The sequence below is a fragment of the Aedes aegypti genome, chromosome 3, assembly GCF_002204515.2.
Source record: "Aedes aegypti strain LVP_AGWG chromosome 3, AaegL5.0 Primary Assembly, whole genome shotgun sequence".
Classification (NCBI taxonomy): Eukaryota; Metazoa; Arthropoda; class Insecta; order Diptera; family Culicidae; genus Aedes; species Aedes aegypti.
In genome coordinates, this window is record NC_035109.1 from 348,642,379 (window position 1) to 348,663,508 (window position 21,130).

The window sequence follows — 21,130 nt, forward strand, 5'->3', positions numbered from 1 at the left end:
ACCGCATATGTCAGTTCTCCCACGCACATAAATCAGTCCAATCAAAACCCCTAGCATTAATTTTTCCGCAATCTTACCCCTCAGTTATCAGTACAAAGCCCCCGACAAATCGATATACGCACCGAACGAAGGTTGTTTATGCGATTAATAAACAATTTCACGGAACGCTCCTCCTATTTGAGCCATCGCTCGTGTTTACAACCGCGCTACCTACCGAAGTAATGCGACGTCTTTGTAGTCTGAGTATGAAGAAATGCATTGAGGAAGCACCCGGCATGCAGTTATAGCATAGCCAAACAAAGCGGCAGTTATAAACGCTATTTAAGACACGAACCTCCCATTAGTAATAGTGGAATGCCGTTGTTGTTGGTTTGGTGCACCCGCCCACGCTGTGCTGCTAACGACTTCGATTAGGTGTAAAGCTATTTCTTCATTTATCAAGCTGATTTTTGTACGATTTTTTTTTCGATTCGTTCGACTATGAATACTTTGATGATTGTAGCCTAAGCTTTTGGTACAATCGAAGACAAGGTTGGTTAAGGCATAACGATTAACCTTGTTTGAAGCTTCGCACTTATCGTGTGGCAAATCGTTAATCTATGTGAATTTATTTAATTAAGTCAATTTATAAACATTGTGAGTCTATGTCAAATCATCAAGGTCAATATTAAATGATTGTAGACGCCAAAAGCCTCAAATTGGACACGTCTCCTTTAAGTGTTTTTCCAAATCAAAATCAGAAGAACCGACTGTGCCATTTCGGCCAAATTTGGTCTGTTGGTGTCGGTCACTCTTCACGTTCCATGCGGAGCCCAGCGTATCCAGTCTGTTTCACAATTCGCAGACTTAAGCCGAGCAGCACTAGTTGCCACACCAATTGCAATCCTTGAGTACCGTAATTTGGGGTCAAATTGATCATTGGGGCGAGTTTGATCAGGTCCAAACAGCATTTCCTTCCAAGAATGCTGAATGTTTCGTTGGCATCACAGTCTTCCAGTGATTCTAGGTCAAACCATCGAGTTATAACATGATTACCTTTATTTTTATATTTTAAATTATTGTATTTAATTTTATTACATAACAATCATTTTATTGAATCATATAACATGGGTGATATTGGGAGGATGCATCAGGGCATCAATGAAGTTACAGCTGGACAATGGAGTGGAGTGCCAGCCGGAGTCAAGGGTTGAAGTAACCGTAACATCCTTGTAGATGGGTTCTTCTATCCCAACAGTTGTAATGGATTTGATGCGCCCTTCTTATAACAAACCATCCCGTGGATAACTTGACAGGTATTGCAAATTTCATTATATTTTCTGTTGGATCATATTATTGGAAGGAGATTCGTGGGTTTCGCGTAAGTGTTTCTGCTTACGGGTCCGCCACACCCCATTTTGGCCCTTTATACAATGGTATGTTGAATTCAGATTGATAATGAAAATTTAGTGCACTGTTAAGTGGAACCGCATGCAGAGCAAGACTCAAGCTAGGATGGTGGCTACCTACATACATACATACATCACAGTCTTCCAGTGTTCTATAGTTTATAGTTGCTAATGATAGTTTTAAGCTATTTTATTTTAAAAAGGCTAGTTTTTGAGTTGAAATTGAGAGATTTTGGATTTCGGACTTTAGAAATTGGGAATTTCATGGAGGTCGGTCTTGCTGTGAAGTTGGACACTAGCTAGCTGTAGTTCTTGCTAGATGACTCTGCTGTTATCCAAAGTTTATTTTTAAAATAAAATAGTCAGATACACGAGCTTACATTTTTACTTTGACATCATTTTCTGATTCACTTATGATCAAAATTTAGTATATAAGGGAATGTTTTATTCTTAAACCTGTTTTGTTATCAATTTGGAACTCGTTTGCCAATTCCATTTTCTAATATTCAAGTCAATTTTATCAAATGTTAAATGTTATTTCATAAAAAGTCAAACACGTAAACTGATAGAGATCAACAAAGTACTGATCTTGTCGAAATTAGTTTGTCAGTATCTTAACCTTTCGGTCGTCGCGCGAATTTTTGTAACGCGAGTAGTCGCGCGTTGTACTTTGTACAACACCCTTGGTAGCTCAAGGGCGATCATTATTTGAGCCATGAAATTCGGGATTTTGCCGCTAGGCGGCGCTAGTGAGCATAAAACTTTTGTTTCGCAGATCTCAGGATCCTGACCAATTAGAAAGATGGCGTCTTCGGCAAAGTTATTCGGTAACTCAAGGACTATAATTGTTTGAGCTAATTGATTCAAAATGTCGCCACCAGGCAGCGCTAGTGAGTATAAACTATTTGTTTCGCAAGTATCTCAGGAGCCTGATCACTTAGAAAGAAGGCGTCTTCGGCAGAGTTGTTCAGTAGCTCAAATTCTTTCTTTGTTTAATCCTTATAGTTCGATATTTTGTAAAATAATGATAATCCCTGAGCTTCTGAACAACTTTGCCGAAGGTGCCTGTCTAAAAAGTCAAGATCCTGCAGTATGCGTAAAACAAAAATTTCATGCTCACTTGCGCCGCCTGGTGGCAAAAAATCCTATTTTTTGGTTCAAATAATGATAGCCCTTGAGCCACTGAACTACTTTGCCGAAGACACTATCTTTCTAAGTGGTCAGGTTCCTGAGATATCTGCAAACAAATTTTCATGCTCACTAGTGCCGCCTAGTGGCAACATTTTGAATTAACTAGCTTGAACAATGATAGTCCTTAACATACTTAACAACTGTGCCGAAGACACCATCTTTCTAAATGGACTGGCTCCTGAGATATATGCAAAACAAAAGTAAAACTTCCATGCCCTCTAGTGCCACCTAGCGGTCAAATTCCGAATTAAATGAGGTACCATCAGATAGCGCTTCAACTTCAGAACAACTTTACTAAAGACCCCAAGTTTCTATATTATCTGGATTTTGAGATATAACAATGTGAAACTGTGGTTTCCTTGAACCGTATATAGTGCGTTCATTATTATGCGTCTTCCATGTACATTTGTTGATTTTACCGTATTATGAACGGCCATACTGTAAATAAAAACGGTCGAGAATTGTTCTTAAGAAGATTCTTGAGGAATACATTTTGGTTTGGTGTAGATAGATATCTTTGTTGCAAAATGATAGCATATAAATCACAACTGTTGTACAAAGTACAACAGCGCGACAGCCCGAAGGTTAATTACTTAGGAAAAATTCGACAAAAAGTTGTAAAACAAAGATCAATTTGCCCCCGGCTTACGGTACTAAACTGCACCGGGCGGTGGTGGCGAGGCGTCGCGACGTGGAACTCTTGGCGCATCGAAGCGTGCTGCGCATAAATTTCACACGAGCGAAACTAACTGGTGTGTGTTGGCGAACACTCACCGCGGCCTGTGGCCAAGGGAAATGAGAAGTAAAAGTATGAATAATCGATGTTGCAAGCGGTTTTTACTTTTCGATGTAATAATGTCTTGCGACGACGCTGGCGACGTTTAGCCCTGATGTAAAGTCACGAAGAAACGTTGATAAGATGGGTGGATACCTTGGATAGTGACTCCTTTTCGAGACGCAGTTTTAAAAATTGCATGTCAATCAGCGTTGTAGCGTAGAGAAAAGGACGGAGAGACAAAAACCAAAAAGACAGATGGAAAAAAATCCAGACAGATAATAGATGGACAGATTATCCGTCAAGGAGACAGACTAAATGGTAACATGTACACTCCCGTGCATAAGTTTGGGTTCACCCTCGCATAAAAACATACAAAAATGTTCAGACCATATCTCTGTGATGAACACACTGAAAAATCATATCTAATTTCTTCAGCATTGGATCGACCAAAATTTTAAATCAAAGTGTCATTAGAATCGTAATCTTATATTCTTTGCAGAACACTTACGATTTTTGCGATAAAATCTGAAAGCTATTCAAAATTGATAAATCAGTCATTCAAGTCATCGTGCAAAAGTTTGGGTTCATCCCTCAGTATGGTGTATCGTGCAAAAGTTTGGGTTCACCTGAACTTACTTAAAACATGAACAATTTGTGAAATCCCAAACCAATCATGTACGCGCCATTATTTGCATTTGAAAAAGGTATGAATTATTAAAATCGGTTAGAAAATGGTAGTTCAAAGAGGATTTATTTCTTCAGCAACATCCTTCATGTTGGTTTGTAAAATAAGTTATCACTATGGGGTGATAAGCTTGTACGTACATTACAGCACTAACGTGTTTGGAACATTTTATAAAATTTCTCCATAGTAATTCCCATAAAAACCTATATCGTCTTTGGGTCACCTATAAATCACCACCTAGAAAGCTGAAAATTTCACAGACCATCATTTTTATGGTAAGGATGGTATAAAAAATATGGGAGATTGGATTTTCAAACATTTTTAAAACTTGAATCGCCCTAGTGTACATAGTTCCTTCATATTTTGAAAATATTCATGCATTTGCCATTTAAAATGTTGGTTTTGAACTACTGATTATTTTTTTTCTATATGATGCTTGTATGAAGCTAACAGCTTGATTCATACCCCCTCTACTGATAATTCAACATTAAATTCACCCATTAACGCTCAAGGTACATCACAATTGGATTTAAGCTCCCTTTTTTATTCTTAAATGTATTCCTATATATTAAACCTTATTTCACCGAAACTGCCATGTCTATGGTAGGGTTCAGAATCTATATCTAGTTGTATCAAATACAATTTCATGGTAGTTGACCATTAGAGTAAGGTGGGGCAAAAGTTCGACCTGAGTGGTATAATCAATATTTATAGATAAACTATACTGCCCATAACTGCATATTTGTAACATTCGACAAAAGTGGGTATTGAGTAAATGGACTTCCAAGTGTATATATATGGCAGTATGGGAAGAAACTACAATTTCTAAAAATTACCAAGAACTCAAAAATGCTTCTATAAGGCTGAAATTTTGTACAGCTAATCTTGCATACTAGTCGAATAGTCAGAAAATAATTCTGATAAAAAATTTCATTGCTACTTAATTACGAGACTCATTTATAACTTCAATGTGTCTGTTATGCGATTACAATTACCAGTGTGACAAAACAACTTGGTATTGTTTTCGAATTTTCTAGAACAATCTCACAGATTTTAGTAAGTTTATCGAAAGTATTTATAATTTGATGACTCTCTACGGTATTAACTCGATATTGACAAAAATGTCGAATGTGACAAATATGCAGTTATGAGCAGTATAACTCTTAAAAGAAATGAATACCGTACAGTGTACCTTCAACGTATTGTCTACAATGTTGCCTAACAAACTTGTGTCGAAATGTTTACCCATTTTTAGTTATAGCAGTTTCGAAAAGTTTGAGTAAAGTGAGGCGCGAAACTTCGCTGACTAAAATACAAAATATCAATATTTTTGAGCCCAAAACACCATTGGTTCATCGTAAAATTATGCTTGCATAAAAATACACACTAAATTTTGGTCATATATTTGCCCGAAATAAAGTTAATCGTAAGATAGGGTAATTGGAGGCAAAACGCGCCGTCTAAGGAAGGTAGCATTTTAGCTATGAAGTACATTATTATCATTATCCCATGGACAAACATGTTTTCTATCAAATAGTAGAAACCCTGAGCCTATGCATGCTATAAAACGTTTGACTTTTACTGTGCACCCTGTTTTCAAGTTTCCCGTGAGAGAGAGAGGAGACAGTACCAACACACGGCGCACAGTAAAAGTCAAAAGAACAAAAGTATTTATGGCACGTACAGAGGCTCATACTCACGTTGTACTTCCTTCTAACAATTGTGACAGATACTGTTGAAATAACTAACTACACAAAAACAACCAGGCTGTCATTCCAATCGCAGGCTACTGACTGATATTGCTACCACGTCAGCAGTTCTCTTTTATTCAATGTTTGGGTATATATTATATTTTCATTCGCTTATCTAACTTACAATAAGTTTACCTTCAGACATCTTCACTACAGGGTGTGTGATGTACCTGCTCTTCAACACTCCTCCTCATTACACAACCTCCAAATCGCATACTGCCACCAAGCTCTTCCTGTCCTCTAAGCTCCTTCTGACATCAAGCTCCTTCTGACATCAAGCTCCTCCAAGCTGCTGAACTCCTCCTAGGTCAGCTGCACCATGATTGTCTTGGTCAACTACACCATAATCCAAGCTCCTTGTTGCTACCGAGTTCCTCCGGCTCTTCCAAACTCGTCCTTCGATCAGCCAGCGTCTGCACCAACCTTGTTCTCAGCATCTTGCCCTCTGACTCTAGGACACCTCGTCCAAGCTACCTCCCGTTCAGAGTTTACCTCCCATCCAGGCTCTACCTCCTCAGCGAGATTTTATCTCCTCATCCAGTTGTCCTGATCCCTTATTGGAGTCACCTCAGCGTCCTCCAGGCATTCCTGGGCCCATAACCTGTTGGAAACAAAACTGCCAGTGAATCAATTGTCATCAAAATAGACGAAAAACAATCAACAAAGCAAGCTTGCTCACAACTGTTTATCTCAACTTTTGAGGGATAGGGGAACTGTGGGTTAAATGAACCCCCCCCCCCCCCCTGTTGAAATGAACAGGTTTGTGTTTTACGGTAATTATGTCGTAAATCTATGCAAAACATAGCACTATCCTTAATCCAACTTTAGGACGATCTAGAACTGTCAAAAGCTGGAAAAGTAAACAAATGCAAAGTATGCCTCTCCGTTTTCTCATATGATGTAAGTTTTCACTCGTGGAATTTATGGTTTTTGTGACTGAAACCATAAAAAATTGACTGTGAGCTGCGTACTATACCATATCTTTCAAGTATAAGCATAAGCATAAGCATAGATGACCGTACAATTCGTAGTTGCTACTCCGTGATTGACCAGAACAATCGAAGTTGCATTGAGATTTAATGAATGGGGCTTGGGATTAGCTTACCATTCTGTAATGTGCACAAATCAAGAGCTCAAAATTTAAAAGTCAATAACGGCGCTGGTCACGTCCTTACGGTCATCGGGGAAGGGAAGGAATGTTAGTTAGACAACTATTGGTTTTAGAGACCGAAGAATCTTCTGCATCTTCACGGTTGTCATGGAAAGGGTTAGTGGGATAAGGTAGAGATCTGGGAGTCACCAATGTTTGGGGATGCGATCCATGATATAATCATGCCTAACCGGATTCGCGATATTATTCGATATTCGCATGTACGTCAAACAAGTGTTCATCACTCGCCCCGCAAGAGCAAGCGAAGCGATCAATAGATCAAACACTACTAACGATCCGCGGCGCTTTTTCATTTCCCTACGCGAACGACGCGCGGCATGTTCGATCCTACCCTCTTCGCCCGCCCCCGCAGGAGCAAGCAACCAGGTGGAAGGATCAAACACTACTCACTATACCATATCTTTCAAGTATTTATAATAAGTAGACGGAAATTGAAAATATTTTTATCTTCTAAATGTTCAAAACAAATGATTTAAAGATGTCTATTCCTTGGGGGCAAAATGAACCATTCCATTCGAGATGGGGGTAATATAAACACCGGGGCAGGGCGAATACTACCGGATTTTATTTCTGATGTTTAGAGTTTACTGGAGAAAAAAAACAGACATGGATAGCCATCTGAAAGGCCGAGGCTAAACGTTCCATAGATTCTGGAATGTCTGTGAGATCTGCATTGATCATGTACCAAATTCCGAGAATCATACCATAACCCATTCAATTTGATTGGTTCATTTTACCCCTCAGCATCTGGTTATTTTACCTCCTTTATATGTTCATTCTACCCCTAAGTGTATGTCCATTTTACCCCCGTTACATGTTCATTTTACCCACATGTTTGTAACATTGACTCTGTGGAAATAAGTTTTCGAAATTACAATAATGCAGATAAAATTCTATTTCCATCACAATATTTCAACTTGTTTCATTGCATAAACATTCTTCTTCAATTGTGAGCAATTTTGAAAGAATCTGACACGTTCATAAGCAAGAAAACATGAAAATTGCTTAGGGTGTTCATTTTATCCTCAATTCCCCTACAATAAAAAGCAAAATTGTCATGACAATCACAGGGCGAAACATTGTTTGCGATTCATCAGTTATTTTAAACACAATACCCAATTTGTTTTAGGGATGCTGTTCGATAATGTGTCAATGTTTACCAAAACGGAGAAAGTTCTCGAAAATTGCAATGCGAATCCCAGAAAATCGCTGCGCCCGTGGTGATCGATCATTGTCGTACTTGTCGTATACCTGCTTTACCGACTGGGTAATTTTAAACGTCTTTTCGCACATTTCACTGTGCAGTGTTATTCTTCTATATACTTTCTGTCAAATCCAATTCCGTTATATTGATGTGTGCATTTGAAATGCAAATATCAAATGCGGGAACACCAAACGCGGTAAGATTTTCCACAAGAAATGCGATGTCAAAGATACATTTTGCTTGCTAGGTCGGCGGTGATTTAGAATATCGTTGCTAGGTGTTCTTTGATTGTTTTGTGGTATCGCATTTGGAGCATGTTTAGTCAAGTTGTGCAGCTCAAATGCAAACAGCAATACACGCTTTTATTTACATTCTGTGTTTCTCCTGATTCAACAGTGTTTGCTTGGTTTGCTCAGTTTTTCGCGTTCTTCGTATACCGTTAGGCTATTTACTACAGTACTCTGCTCAAAATTGGTGATAAACTGATGTTGCGGAATAAATTGGTTGCAACAAGAATAGGAGATAACAATGTCTTTGTTGCTGCGTGTTGGGTGTCAATTGATTCACTGAAAACTACACAACGCAACAAGGCTGCCGTTTCAAACGCAGGCTATTGACTGATATTGCTACCACGTCAGCACCCCTCTTTTATTAGTTTGCATACATATTACAACTTCATCTAACTTACAATATGGGACTGCACTGTTTTGATTATGTATGAAATTTTGACATTTACTGGCCTTGTTGTTTACTATTTTCATGGTAGAGTGAAATAGCGAGCATGATTTTTGTGCAGAAATGCATATGATTACCTGGTTGTGCTACTTTTTCCCGAATGTCGATTCTCCGAATGTCTTTTCCCCGAATGTCAGTTCCCCGAATATCTCATTTCCCCGAATAGCCCACTTCCCCCCAAAAATTTTTGGCACTCATAATTGTCATATCCTTATACATTTCAGTGGGGTGAACGTCTGATATGCACCCTTCTATATTTGATTGGTGGTTCCAGGGCCGTATTTACGGGGGGGGAGCACAAAATACTTCTTAATTAAGCATTATTAAATACTTGAGAATTATTATAGAAACGGATAAAATGGTGCCATGTTTTTGAATGACATCCAAAGATTGGTTAACTTGAGGATTCTAATTTAAAATTTGAGGATATTTTTTTGGTTTCAAATCTAAATGATTCTTAGGCTGTTCTATAGTGTGCAGCACATTTGACCTATTGTTTTGTATCTGACAGTTTCAGTTTTTGTTGATTTCTGGGTTTGTTTAGTACTCTTTTACATAAATATGGAAATGAAAAAATAGTGTTGGACCACTGCGGTGAACACATTTCTAGAATTTTAAGGCAAAAATAAAACATCAAAAAGCAAGGAAATCCAACATTAGTTTGATATATTTTAAATAAGTTATATTAATTTGCTACTGAGGGGTCTAAAGTAAATGAAAGTGACATTCTGGTCGATTTTAAGTTTGGTGCACTGTAATATTGAACTGTTTTCAAGCTTTCCAATTGTATTTTCAATCTAAAAATATCATATTTTGGAGAAGATTGGCTCGTTGTTTTAGCTCTCACACAATTTGTACGGAGTAAAATATTGCTGAAAAAGTTAAAACTCTTTTTGCTCAAAAGAAGGTGTTTGTCACTTAGACCCATTGATCCCAACTTGCGCTTCTGAGGGTTCAAAGCTAACTTCTGGTAATTAAAATCATATATATAAACTTCGTACGGGCCAAGATTTTTACAGTAAACTAACAACAGAATAATGAAAACAATGTGGCAAGCTTCAAGAAAATTAATAAAAATAAAAAAAAATCTGCATTTTCAACAGCCAATATCTCAAAAAATAGACATGCTATGATATTTTTTCGAAAGCGTCAATAAATTAGCAATCCTAAATTAGGTAAAGAGTGGTATTTTGGTTCTTGAGACAAAACCGTGTGCCGTAGTGTTATCTGAACCATCATAGTAAAAATTTAAAGATTGGAATAAATAATTAAAACATACATTTAATATTAACCAAGGACCGTATTATATGCTGGACTTCAAGAACCTGAATGCTCATTCAACATGACTGTAGAAAAGGACGGAAGTCACAATGCCTAGTAATTTCGCTTTCTCGCCGAGCATCCCGTCATGAGAAAAAAAAATCTATGCCATTTCCCATACGAGCCTCCGCTGATCAAGCATTCCACCGCAACAATATATGTCACTAATGATTGCTAATGACGCGATCACCTTCCGAGCACATCGCGCAGGCTGGAAAGTATACTTATCTTTCTTCCCTTCGAGTCACTAAAATGAGAGAGGAAATTGTTGATGTTGACCCTCCTTCGTCTGTCCCACCGGCCGTTCAAAAAAAAGGCGATCGTCGCCATCGATCTGGGTCTCGTTGACCCACTTGGCTGTGGACAGGTTTTTCGTGCGAAAAAAAATGGTGACAAACATAGGATCGAGATGTTATGCTTCCAGATAGCGTTGATTGAATAACTGCCTAAACATTTAAATTAAAGTTAGGTTAGTGAGTAATAAGAGTTAATTGAACTACTTTCAAACCAAAACCACCTCGTTATGCAATATAATGGAGATTTCATTATCCATGCACATTAGGGTGCGGCTTAAATCTCGAAAGATCTCAAAACCCAAATATCGTATGCTTCGGAGTTCAAATCACATACTTAGTGAAGTTTTAAAGTTTTAAATTAACGAAAGACTGAATTTGGCACTATACCATTTAATTCCGCTAGAGTTTGAATCCTTTGACAGATACTCGTATTTCGACCTCAAATGTAAGGCCGTCGTCAGGGTCGTGTACTAGACTCGAGTAGAACACGACACTGAAGACGGCCTTACAGTTGAGGTCAAAATATGCGAATCTGTCAAAGGATCCAAACTCTAGCGGATTTAAATGGTATTGTATTAAATTTGGGTTTTATTTTAATTATAGGTATGCCACTAAATGGCTCGAAGAATAATACTTTGATAATAAAAATAGATAGACAAAAACATTAAGAGGTGGCGCAAGCGAGTTGAAGATGAGTTTTTAAGTCGTAAAAAGTGACCATCATAAAAGTAAAAGTTAAACCACAAACATATAGAATAAAATGCGATCAACATCATAGTCACGAGAATATTTATGCCCAATGCTAAAATCACTATGTTTGGTCGATGGCACTACATGTGGCGGTAGTGTGTAAACGTCAAACACTAACAAAAACGATGAGTGTGCAGCGGGTGTTGGATTGGCCACTTACTTTTGAAAAATAAGCCGCACCCTAGAGTACATCTTAAGTCCAATTAGTCATTACGCGCGTGCTTCCCGAGATAATTGCCAAGAATTCAACGGTTTTGTTTTGTAAAATCTTAGCAAAGCTCAATGAAATTGTTGTCACAGTTGGGCTGGCCTCCTCGACAGCTAACAAAGCAACTATCAGCATGACGACAACACGCGACTTGACCGGCACTCGGTTGACAATGGAATTGTTCACAATCTCTCACTGGGAGTGCAATAAATAATGACGTCTTTTCTCTATATGCTTGTTTATAGTTACTCACCTGATGCATAGGAAACGGATTGAAAACTATTTGCTTTTGCCTCATATTCACTGGTATCAATCATATGTAATTGCTGACGCCATCTTTTTCTGCAAGTAGAATGAATAATAACCATGTAGGAATGTTCTAAGTCCATTTGTCTGTGGCACAGTCCGTTTATCAGTTACATCCAAATCTGCCTTGAATGACACACTTCGAAAACATTATGCAAGCTCCGATGTAGCGAAAAAAAAATGTCACAAGCTAAGAAATCGAAACGATCTAAAATCGGCGAGCGCGTGGCGGCTCAATTGGCTAAGCACTTTCAAGCGAACAGAGAGGTGTGCAAGAAACCGTCCCATCAACTGGCGAGACCGGTTAAGGCACATTAAGGTCAACCCTACATTTATCTCGTCTGCTATCAGTTTAGTGGAAAACCACTTTTCCCGTTTCTCGTAAACCTTCGCAATTATTCCCCGGCACGTTCCCCCGAGTTGACATTCAGCGACAATGATTGTTTGATCGATTAATAGGAGCAAGCTGACTTCCGCGATTTTGCCACTTTCTTCGGAACTCTCGCTGCTGATGCATCACATTCCGTAGATAGTGATCAATCTGATAGAGCTGGTTTGATTCAACAAGGGCATAATCAGACTGTGGCTCTGTTACGGTATTCTTGCGCTTCCTGATTTGTGACGATGATCATCATCTTTCTCCATTTTTAGCGATCAAGTTTGTTGGGTTTCACTTTCAAGCTTACCGAGCCTCTGAGCTCTGCTCACTCACACAACATGCGCGCACATATGATGATGGGTAACTGAAGTAAGTTTCCTGTTTTCTTTATTCCAGACTCTAGCTGTGGACGGGGTTGGTGTCGCAGCAGCCGTCGAACGCCCATCAATCAAGTACCAGCACACACTCGAGGTCGTCCTGTTTCGCTACACATGCTTCCAACCGATTCGGAGACACCATGAGTCAGTACTACTTCCCGATCTTTCTGGTGTTTCTGCTGGAACTCTTTCGACTCTCTCAATGTAAGATATTAACCTTTATTCGTATCCTTTATCTGACTTATAACATTCAATCTGTTTAATTATAGCTCATCCATTTGTGTTCACTGCATCCAGTGGTCAACGGAAAGCACAAGTCGAATGGCACCAGCCGGACGATGATTGGAACATTCAAACCGTACCACGAAGCGTACATCCACTGCTCGAAAATCAACACAACACGCATCGGTTACCTCCCACCAGCTACCACGTGATAGATTCTGAAAACCACGATGATAAGGTTCTGAAACGACTTATGGAAATTAAGGAGAATGCCACCGCTCGAACGCTGTTCTCCTACAATAAAGAAGAATCGCATCTACCACCACTCCTCACTAAAACGATCAAGTACTTCAACCTACAACAGGTGGCCTTCGAGCTGGAGACCAGTGTTATGTCCCAGGTGTCTTGTACAGCTTGCAAAGCTGGCGCTGGACTACTACAGCACTACATCCGCACTGGCAAGAGCAAAGAAGAGATCATCAAAACCATCTACCAGTACTGCGTGAACCTCAAAATCCAGTCTCCTCGGGTATGCGAAGGTGTTAGTCAACTGTTTGGCGTCGAAGTCATCTACGTTCTGAAGCGTGTCACCATTGGCCCGGATGAAATCTGTAGTTTCATCATAGGAGACGCTTGTGAAGATATCTACAATCCATACCACGAATGGGAAGTAGACTTTCCACCTGTTCCCAAACCAGAAATTCGTGAAGTACCACTACCGCAAGAAGGCGCTCCAGTGTTCAAAGTTCTGCACCTCTCGGATACCCACTTTGATCCGTACTACGCCGAGGGCTCCAACGCAGACTGCAATGAACCACTGTGCTGCCGACTGACAAACGGTCGTCCTACCACTCCAAATGGGGCTGCTGGAAAGTGGGGTGACTACCGGAAGTGCGACACACCTCAACGGACTGTCGATCACATGTTGAGTCACATTGCCGAAACCCATTCGGATATCGATTTCATCATCTGGACCGGTGATCTACCGCCACATGACGTCTGGAACCAGACCAAGGAGGAAAACTTGAAGGTGCTCAAAGAAACAGTCAAGCAGATGTCAGAGAAATTCCCCGGAATTCCGATTTTCCCCGCACTAGGTAACCACGAAAGTGCCCCGGTCAACAGTTTTCCTCCGCCGTACGTTCAACAGGTGGACAGCTCGATCTCCTGGCTATACGACGAACTGGATATTCAGTGGCGACGGTGGCTACCGGCTAGCGTTTCGCACACGGTTCGTCGGGGTGCCTTCTACTCCGTACTAGTTCGCCCCGGTTATCGAATCATCTCGATGAACATGAACTACTGCAACAACAAGAACTGGTGGCTGTTGCTCAACTCGACAGATCCCGCCACCGAGTTATCGTGGTTCATCTACGAACTGCAGAGTGCGGAGTTTGCCAACGAAAAGGTTCACGTGATTGGACACATTCCACCGGGTCATTCGGATTGTTTGAAAGTTTGGAGTAGGAACTACTACAAGATAGTGTCCCGATACGAGAACACGATCGTGGCGCAATTCTTCGGTCATACACACTTCGACGAGTTCGAGGTGTTCTACGATCCACACGACTTAAGTAAGTATATGCACAGACGGTGGTTGAAAGGAGTGAATTTATTGTTTCGAATTTACAGGTCGAGCCACAAGCATAGCGTACATTGGACCTTCAGTGACCCCCTACTACGATCTGAACCCTGGCTATCGAATCTATTACATCGATGGGGATCACGATCATACCACACGGGTAAGACTATCGTTTTACACACCAAAAGGAAAAAATGTTACGTAAATTATATCCATTTCTTACAGCTAGTGGTAGACCACGAATCGTGGATTATGAACCTCAAGGAAGCCAACCTGTACGACTATCCTATTTGGTACAAACTGTATTCTACGCGGGCAGCGTACACCATGCGTAGTCTGCGGCCCGTTGATTGGGACATATTGATCAACAACATGACTGATAACAAAGAACTATTCGATCTTTATTACAAGTAAGTAGACTCTCACTAATCTTCTGCGAATTCACTCAAACAACCATGCGTATTTGCAGACACTACTGGAAAAACTCGCCCGTTCGGCCGGAGTGTGACTTCGAATGCCGCAAGCGGATATTGTGCGACGCCAAGAGCGGGCGCAGTCACGATCGCAAGTACTTCTGTGAAGGTGTGGAGGCTAAGATTGATGAAAACAACAAAGGCTGGAAAGACTGGCTGCTCAGTTCGATTTCCTCTTCGTACGTAGCATATAAAAATTTATTCTAGAAAGAATTATGTTTCGCAACGAAGATTTTCTTTTTCTTACATCTCACGCATACACTCACGTGCATACTAACGCAAATTTAACCGCTAAATTTGTACATGATCAATCACACACCCATACCAATTCATAATTTCAGCTTACAATTGGTGGCGGTTGGAAGTTTCACTTAACGCTAGACATAGTCGCGCCTAATCACATGTGTAAATATCTCCTGTCTCCATTTCAAACGTATTTTGTGTTATCAAATTGGCTTTTGGTTTTGGAAAACGATCTAAATTCATGGTGATGGTTTGATATTTACAGCGGAAGTCACGACCGCAATGATAACAACAGCGATGATCGCGATCGTCAAGGTGATAATGGGAAGGTTGATGCCGACTCCGCTTACCACCAGCAACTGGTTGCAAAAGCATTGGAAGATAACCTATCCAATCCGAGCGTTCAATTGGCCAAAGGGTGAACATGACCGTCATTAACTCAAATTGAATATGTTTAAGCTTATTTGTAATGTAAATACAGAAACTGCTAAATGTCAATAAAATATCTAACCTCAAACTGTCTCAAGCAAGCCTTTAGTCTGTATCTGCTAGGTTATGGCCAATTAAGCAAGGGCGTGGTAAATATGGCAGTTTCCAAGCCATCAAACCAGACATGAACTAACGATCTTATATTGTAGATTATCCTATGCCCTTTCGGGCTTGACGAGGATCTTCTGGCGCAAGCGATGATCCAATACTACATTTCGGAGAATAGCAGCACACCCACAAACCGATTATCGACAACTACTAAACCGATAGGAAGACGCCAGCATTACCTCCTTATTGATATTAGACCAAGAAGTGATTGTGCACCTCTCACAATAGAATCTTGACGCAATCAACATTCGACCTTGCGATCGAAAATCAACGCGACGAGAAAACAAACAGAGAATCGATAATAACAACAATACAGCATGCCATTGATAGAAAGAAAACAAAAGTGTTCATCGAGTCTCGAACGTAAACTTCGGAAGGGAGTCAGACTACATATATACAAGGATTGTGATAAGCGTAATGAAAACCGAACGACAGTTACTGTTGAACAAATCCCTTGGAACCAGTGTTTTAAACGTACGACAATACAAGTCAACTCAAGCAATGCATCTATCCAGTATGATTGTACATAAATCATCTACATTTTACCAAAATAAATTATTTATATTATAAATGTGACGATTAGTGTAAAATGTATTTGCCCGAAGTCCAACCCTCGATTACTGCTCCAGCCACGTTTCACAAATTGATTCTTGTAGACGATCTACCGGTGACACTCTTGCGACCAGTACAAATGATTCGTGTGGAAGCAACAGGATGTCATTTGTTGCAACAGCTCCCCTGAAATAGAGGCATTGCGTGCATAAGAATACACCTCATCAATGTTATATTATTTGTCAACTTACCCACGGATATGATGTGAATTGACACCCACTACTTCGAAACTCAACTTGGACGGCAAATGACTGGCTAGCGCAATTCCGTCGATCACCTCGATCGAGCTGCCCAGGTTCACCAACGTAATGTACGTATTGTAGTTTTGCAGTTCTCGCACGATTGCAAACACATTTTCTTTCACTGCTCTGGCCTTGACCGATCCATGTTGAAACGTTTTACTCTCCCGCAGCCGCATCATTGCTTTGTACACTTTCAGATGACTCTTCTCCAAACCATTTTCAATCTTAACGTTGACTGAACGATAGTCCGGTCCCACAGGCAGCCACGTTGTACTTCCATTGGTAAACCCAGCCAACGTCGAATCATCCCACTGGAACGGCGTTCGACACGGGTCCCTTGACTTCTCTGCATACAAACTTTCTCCAGCGTTACAGGCCGCAGGATCTTTTGTTTCTTCCCAAGAAATCTGCACATCGGTCATGCCGATTTCTTCGCCCTGGTACGTTACCGTAGCTCCCGGGAGACTCAGAATGATCATATTCATAGCGTCGATGCGCTCCTTACCAAATCGCGTGCCAACTCTCGGGCGATCATGATTTCCCATCTGTTCAAACGTATTCACTGTTCAGAACTAGTTGCTGACATAGTCACTTTTCATCTCAGATAATACTCACCACCCAGTTCGCTGCATGTCTCGCTGGAACAATATCCATCCACGACTGAACCACATTCACAAAGTCCTCAGCCTTCGAGTCAATCTTCAAATCATTGATCATCCCAAAATTGAAGGGCATGTGTGACCCCAAACGACCTCCGGCACTGACGTAGTACTTTCTTAGCTCTTGCAGGCTTGTATACCCTTCCGTCATAAGAACCCTCGTCTCACCGCCATGATCCTTCTGATAATTATCCACCAACTCTCTCCATTGATACACCATATCTAGAGTCTCTGGTTGGTTCTGCGTGTATATGTGTTCCAAGAAGTCGAAATCGTCCGGATCATTCGTTAATCCACTGCGGGGTTCATCTGGAAATGAGCCATTTGTTGGCAGGACCTCGTACAAAAACGGCACAGCGTCAACCCTAAACCCATCCACTCCTTTGTCCAACCAAAAAGTCAATACATCTTTCATCTCCTGTACCACCGTTGGATTTCGGTAGTTCAGATCCGGCTGCTCAACCGTAAACTGATGCAGATAGTATTGCTGCCTTTTCTCACTCCATTGCCATGCGCTCTTCCTAAACGCCTGCAACCAATTCGACGGAGGCAACTTTCGTCCACCCTGAGGATTCTCCACTCCATCATGCCACACATAGTAATCTTCATAGCCCGAAACACGATCCTCCGATTTAACGAACCACTCGTGCTTATCACTGGAGTGATTCGGTACAAAGTCCATAATCACCTTCAACCCCACTCGTTTCGCTTCCTTCACCAGATTCTCGAAATCCGCCATTGTTCCGTACTCCGGTTGAATTTCACGGTAGTCCGAGATGTCGTAACCGAAATCAACCATCGGTGACGTGTTAATCGGGGACATCCAGAACGCCCGAACGCCAATCTCCTTCAGATAGGACAACTTAGAAGTTATCCCGTTCAGGTCACCGATCCCATCGCCGTCGCTATCCTTGAACGAACGCGGATAGATTTGATAGAATCCCGCCTTTTCCCACCAGTCCAAGGTTCTAAGATCTACGCACGATACGACTGCTAGGGTTAGTAGCAGTATTCCTGGGACCACACGCAGCGTTAATACCATTTCGAAGTATGTTATTACGAAAACTGTCGGCCGGAGTGCAACGAGGAAGCTTTTATTTTATAGCTGACCAGAGTAGTACGATAAGAATCCACTTGAGGGGGCATTAGATATTTGACGATATCGATAAGACCTTTGCTAAACTTTTATAAGTGTGAATGAGGAACTACAGGAACTGATAGATGGTCAGCTGCTTGTAATCTGTTTGAATTAAGTGTTCTATAAGACGACGTTGGAAATTTACCGTGAATGAACGAAGATTAGAGTAGAATTGTTGGTTTTATGAATTCGTGACATGCTTCAACATTTACAAAGTGTTACTTCATTTTTCGTTGGACCCGTTAGCGAAAACTAGCGGTGGTAATCCTTCTAGGACAAAACCTCTTAGGGAAGAAATCTCTTAGAAGGTCTCGTCTTCTTTCGTTTATTCAATAAATATTAGACTGATGCAAGTTTTGATGATTTGTTCCCCTATGCCTAAACGGTGTTAATTATGATGAAAATCATTCTCCCAAAATTTGAAGTGATTTGGATGAAATTTGGTTATGTGCGCGCCATTTAAAGTTTATATGGAAATTACTATGGAAAAGGCAAACTTTTTGTGTACAACTCACTAACTGCTTGCCATAATAATCTATGGAAAAGTGAATATTAAGTATTTCTTCTCATGTGAAATATTTCCAGTTACAACTTTGCCAAAGACCACATTTTGATAGGACGTAAGGATAATTTGTAATTATTGATAACAAAGTCTGAATCATACTGAGATGATCATTCAAATACTTTCACTTTTTTGCTGTAGAACATAGTAGCCTGGTTTACTTTGATCTATTATTCCCGCCAGGAGCACCACTGTTGCCTGCCCTGCCGAACAGTTGATGAAGCATGCTGGATGCAAACCCACTTTATGATGATGAATAACAATTTATTCTGACATCCAATCAAAATGTGGTCTTCGGCAAAGTTGTAGCTGAAAGGATTTCACATGAGAAGAGTTTGTTTATTTTTCCATAAAATATTATGATGTAGAGATAGAGGATTGAGCACAAAAGGTTTGCGTTTCCCATAGTAATACCCATATAAACTTCAAAAGGCGTGTGCACAGTCAAATTTTTTGCGAATCATTTCAAACTCTGGGAGGATGCTATTTACAATAATAATAATCGTATAGTATAAGGAAGCCAAAATTTTAAAATTTGCATCGCTCTACTAAACATGGTTGCAACAACGAACAACAGGAAGGGTGAATCAATGAATTCACAACATCCTTCCGAAAAAGTGGGGCTTAAAACTTTCACTAAACGTAGCAAGTATGGAAGAAAGGTCGTTTCTCTGGAATGCGCGCTTTCTTCTAAAGGTGAAATGGGTAATGTTGATAATTGCTTCGAAATGAGCAATCAGCTCGATGCTCCAGAAAAATTTTCCGAACACCAAATCGAAGCAGTCTAGCCCAGGATCTTTGAATCAAGTGAGGATGCAAATACAGTCATCTCTCCCTTACTCGATATTGAAGGGACCATCGAGTTAGGGAGCGCTCGAGTTACAGAACACAAAACCAGTGCAACTGCCATCCAAGGAACCATTGAGTTAGCCATGAAAACCAACTTTTAATATGGTTTTCTAACTCGTTATCGAGGTACAGAATATCGAGTGAGGGAGAGTTAACTGTAGTGCCGCCTATCGTTGTAAGTTGTTCCGAATTTGGGGGGTTTAGGCAGGAGATCTTGAACTGCATTAGGGGAATCAAAGTTTCTTTTAACTTCGAATGGATTTACCCAAGGACAATCCGATGCCGATACCGTAACAGGTAATTCAAACTGCTCCCCTTTTCATACTAAGAGTAGCGGTTCAAATTGTTTCAAATCAAATGGAAGAACCCTGCCACCGCAAGAAACTTCTATTTCACCTCTTCGTCTACCAAAAATCCTAACGGAAAATCATCAAACAATGTACCTACCTACTTCAAGTAATATGTCTCCCTCTGATTTTAATTTTCTAACTGAACAATTGAATCAATTGATTGATGCAATGTTCAAAACCACCACTATGACTGCATGACTGCTTGGTGTAAATTTTACTAAACAAATTGTAATTGGATTACGTTTCTCTAATGGATCCAAATAATAATTTAACTTTTTCAAATTGCAATTCTCGTTCTTAGAATTTTAAAGAGGACGAGCTGTATAATTTTCTTACAGCTCATAACATACATATAGCAGTTGAAACCTGGATCCAAACTCAAAAGCAGGACTGCATTGACAGGTGGGGGGGGGGTCGAGTGGGCCATGGCCACATTTTAGGGCCCATCACAAATCTCGACAAAATATTTATAGTTAAACTTTCACGAATAATTAGAATCAATGCAATATGTAGTACAATATTTGGAAATAAACTCTAATATGTAAAATGGATCATTAAAATACCCAAAACGGCCGCTATGAAAAGCATAGATAGCGCCATCGTAGTCTTGTGTCACCTTGTGTGTTTGAATGCTGTCACAATGTCAAATCCCATATATGGTGGCGCCGCTTTTTTATGCGGTGAGTGCCAAAAGAGTTACAATCAATGATCCATTACTTTTAGATGAACCAGCCAAGGGCTGAAAATCTCCCTAATAAAGATAAAGATCCATTACTGGAACAAAATATTATGGGATTTTGTTGACTTTACGAGAAACAAGAAGATCAAGAAAGATTCAAAAACGATTTGGATAAACAAAAGGAGTGCCATCCTTTCGCTTAAATTCTTAACGATTTTCTAACATGACTTTTCCAAGTTCAACGAAAGCTTTCTTAACGAAGTTTAAGATTAGGTTCGAATGCAATTAATATATCTGCAGATCAAGTAATAGGACTTAATTATTTAACTATTTATTTTGAGATTTTTTCTATCGATCGCATTGCAGACCTGATAGCGCTTCTT

At 40.2% G+C, this 21,130-nt stretch overlaps 2 protein-coding genes across 11 annotated transcripts in view; one reads left to right on the forward strand and one right to left on the reverse strand.

The window, feature by feature from the left end:
• The window catches only part of LOC5578088 (sphingomyelin phosphodiesterase), a 51,829-nt gene extending 35,597 nt beyond the window's left edge, over positions 1 to 16,232 (forward strand). For 4 of the 10 annotated variants that reach the window (XM_021855108.1, XM_021855115.1, XM_021855109.1 and 1 more), the window contains 6 exons: positions 12,559 to 12,743; positions 12,809 to 14,335; positions 14,394 to 14,503; positions 14,569 to 14,753; positions 14,813 to 14,995; positions 15,325 to 15,585. In XM_021855108.1, the coding sequence (XP_021710800.1) occupies positions 12,680 to 12,743; positions 12,809 to 14,335; positions 14,394 to 14,503; positions 14,569 to 14,753; positions 14,813 to 14,995; positions 15,325 to 15,481 (2,226 nt within the window). In that variant the 5' untranslated portion in view covers positions 12,559 to 12,679 and the 3' untranslated portion in view covers positions 15,482 to 15,585. Of the gene's footprint in view, positions 1 to 12,019; positions 12,103 to 12,260; positions 12,442 to 12,558; positions 12,744 to 12,808; positions 14,336 to 14,393; positions 14,504 to 14,568; positions 14,754 to 14,812; positions 14,996 to 15,157; positions 15,586 to 15,697 lie in introns of those variants that run through there. The other 6 variants (XM_021855118.1, XM_021855114.1, XM_021855112.1 and 3 more) reach the window with 6 other exon arrangements.
• LOC5578089 (maltase A3) lies at positions 16,092 to 18,265 on the reverse strand. The gene is made up of 3 exons (XM_001656735.2): positions 17,126 to 18,265; positions 16,460 to 17,055; positions 16,092 to 16,394 (listed from the first exon to the last, which is right to left on the reverse strand). The coding sequence occupies exons 1-3, from the start codon at positions 18,209 to 18,211 to the stop codon at positions 16,274 to 16,276; spliced, it is 1,803 nt and encodes a 600-aa protein (XP_001656785.2). The 5' UTR covers positions 18,212 to 18,265; the 3' UTR covers positions 16,092 to 16,273.
• Positions 18,266 to 21,130: the final 2,865 nt, after the last annotated feature.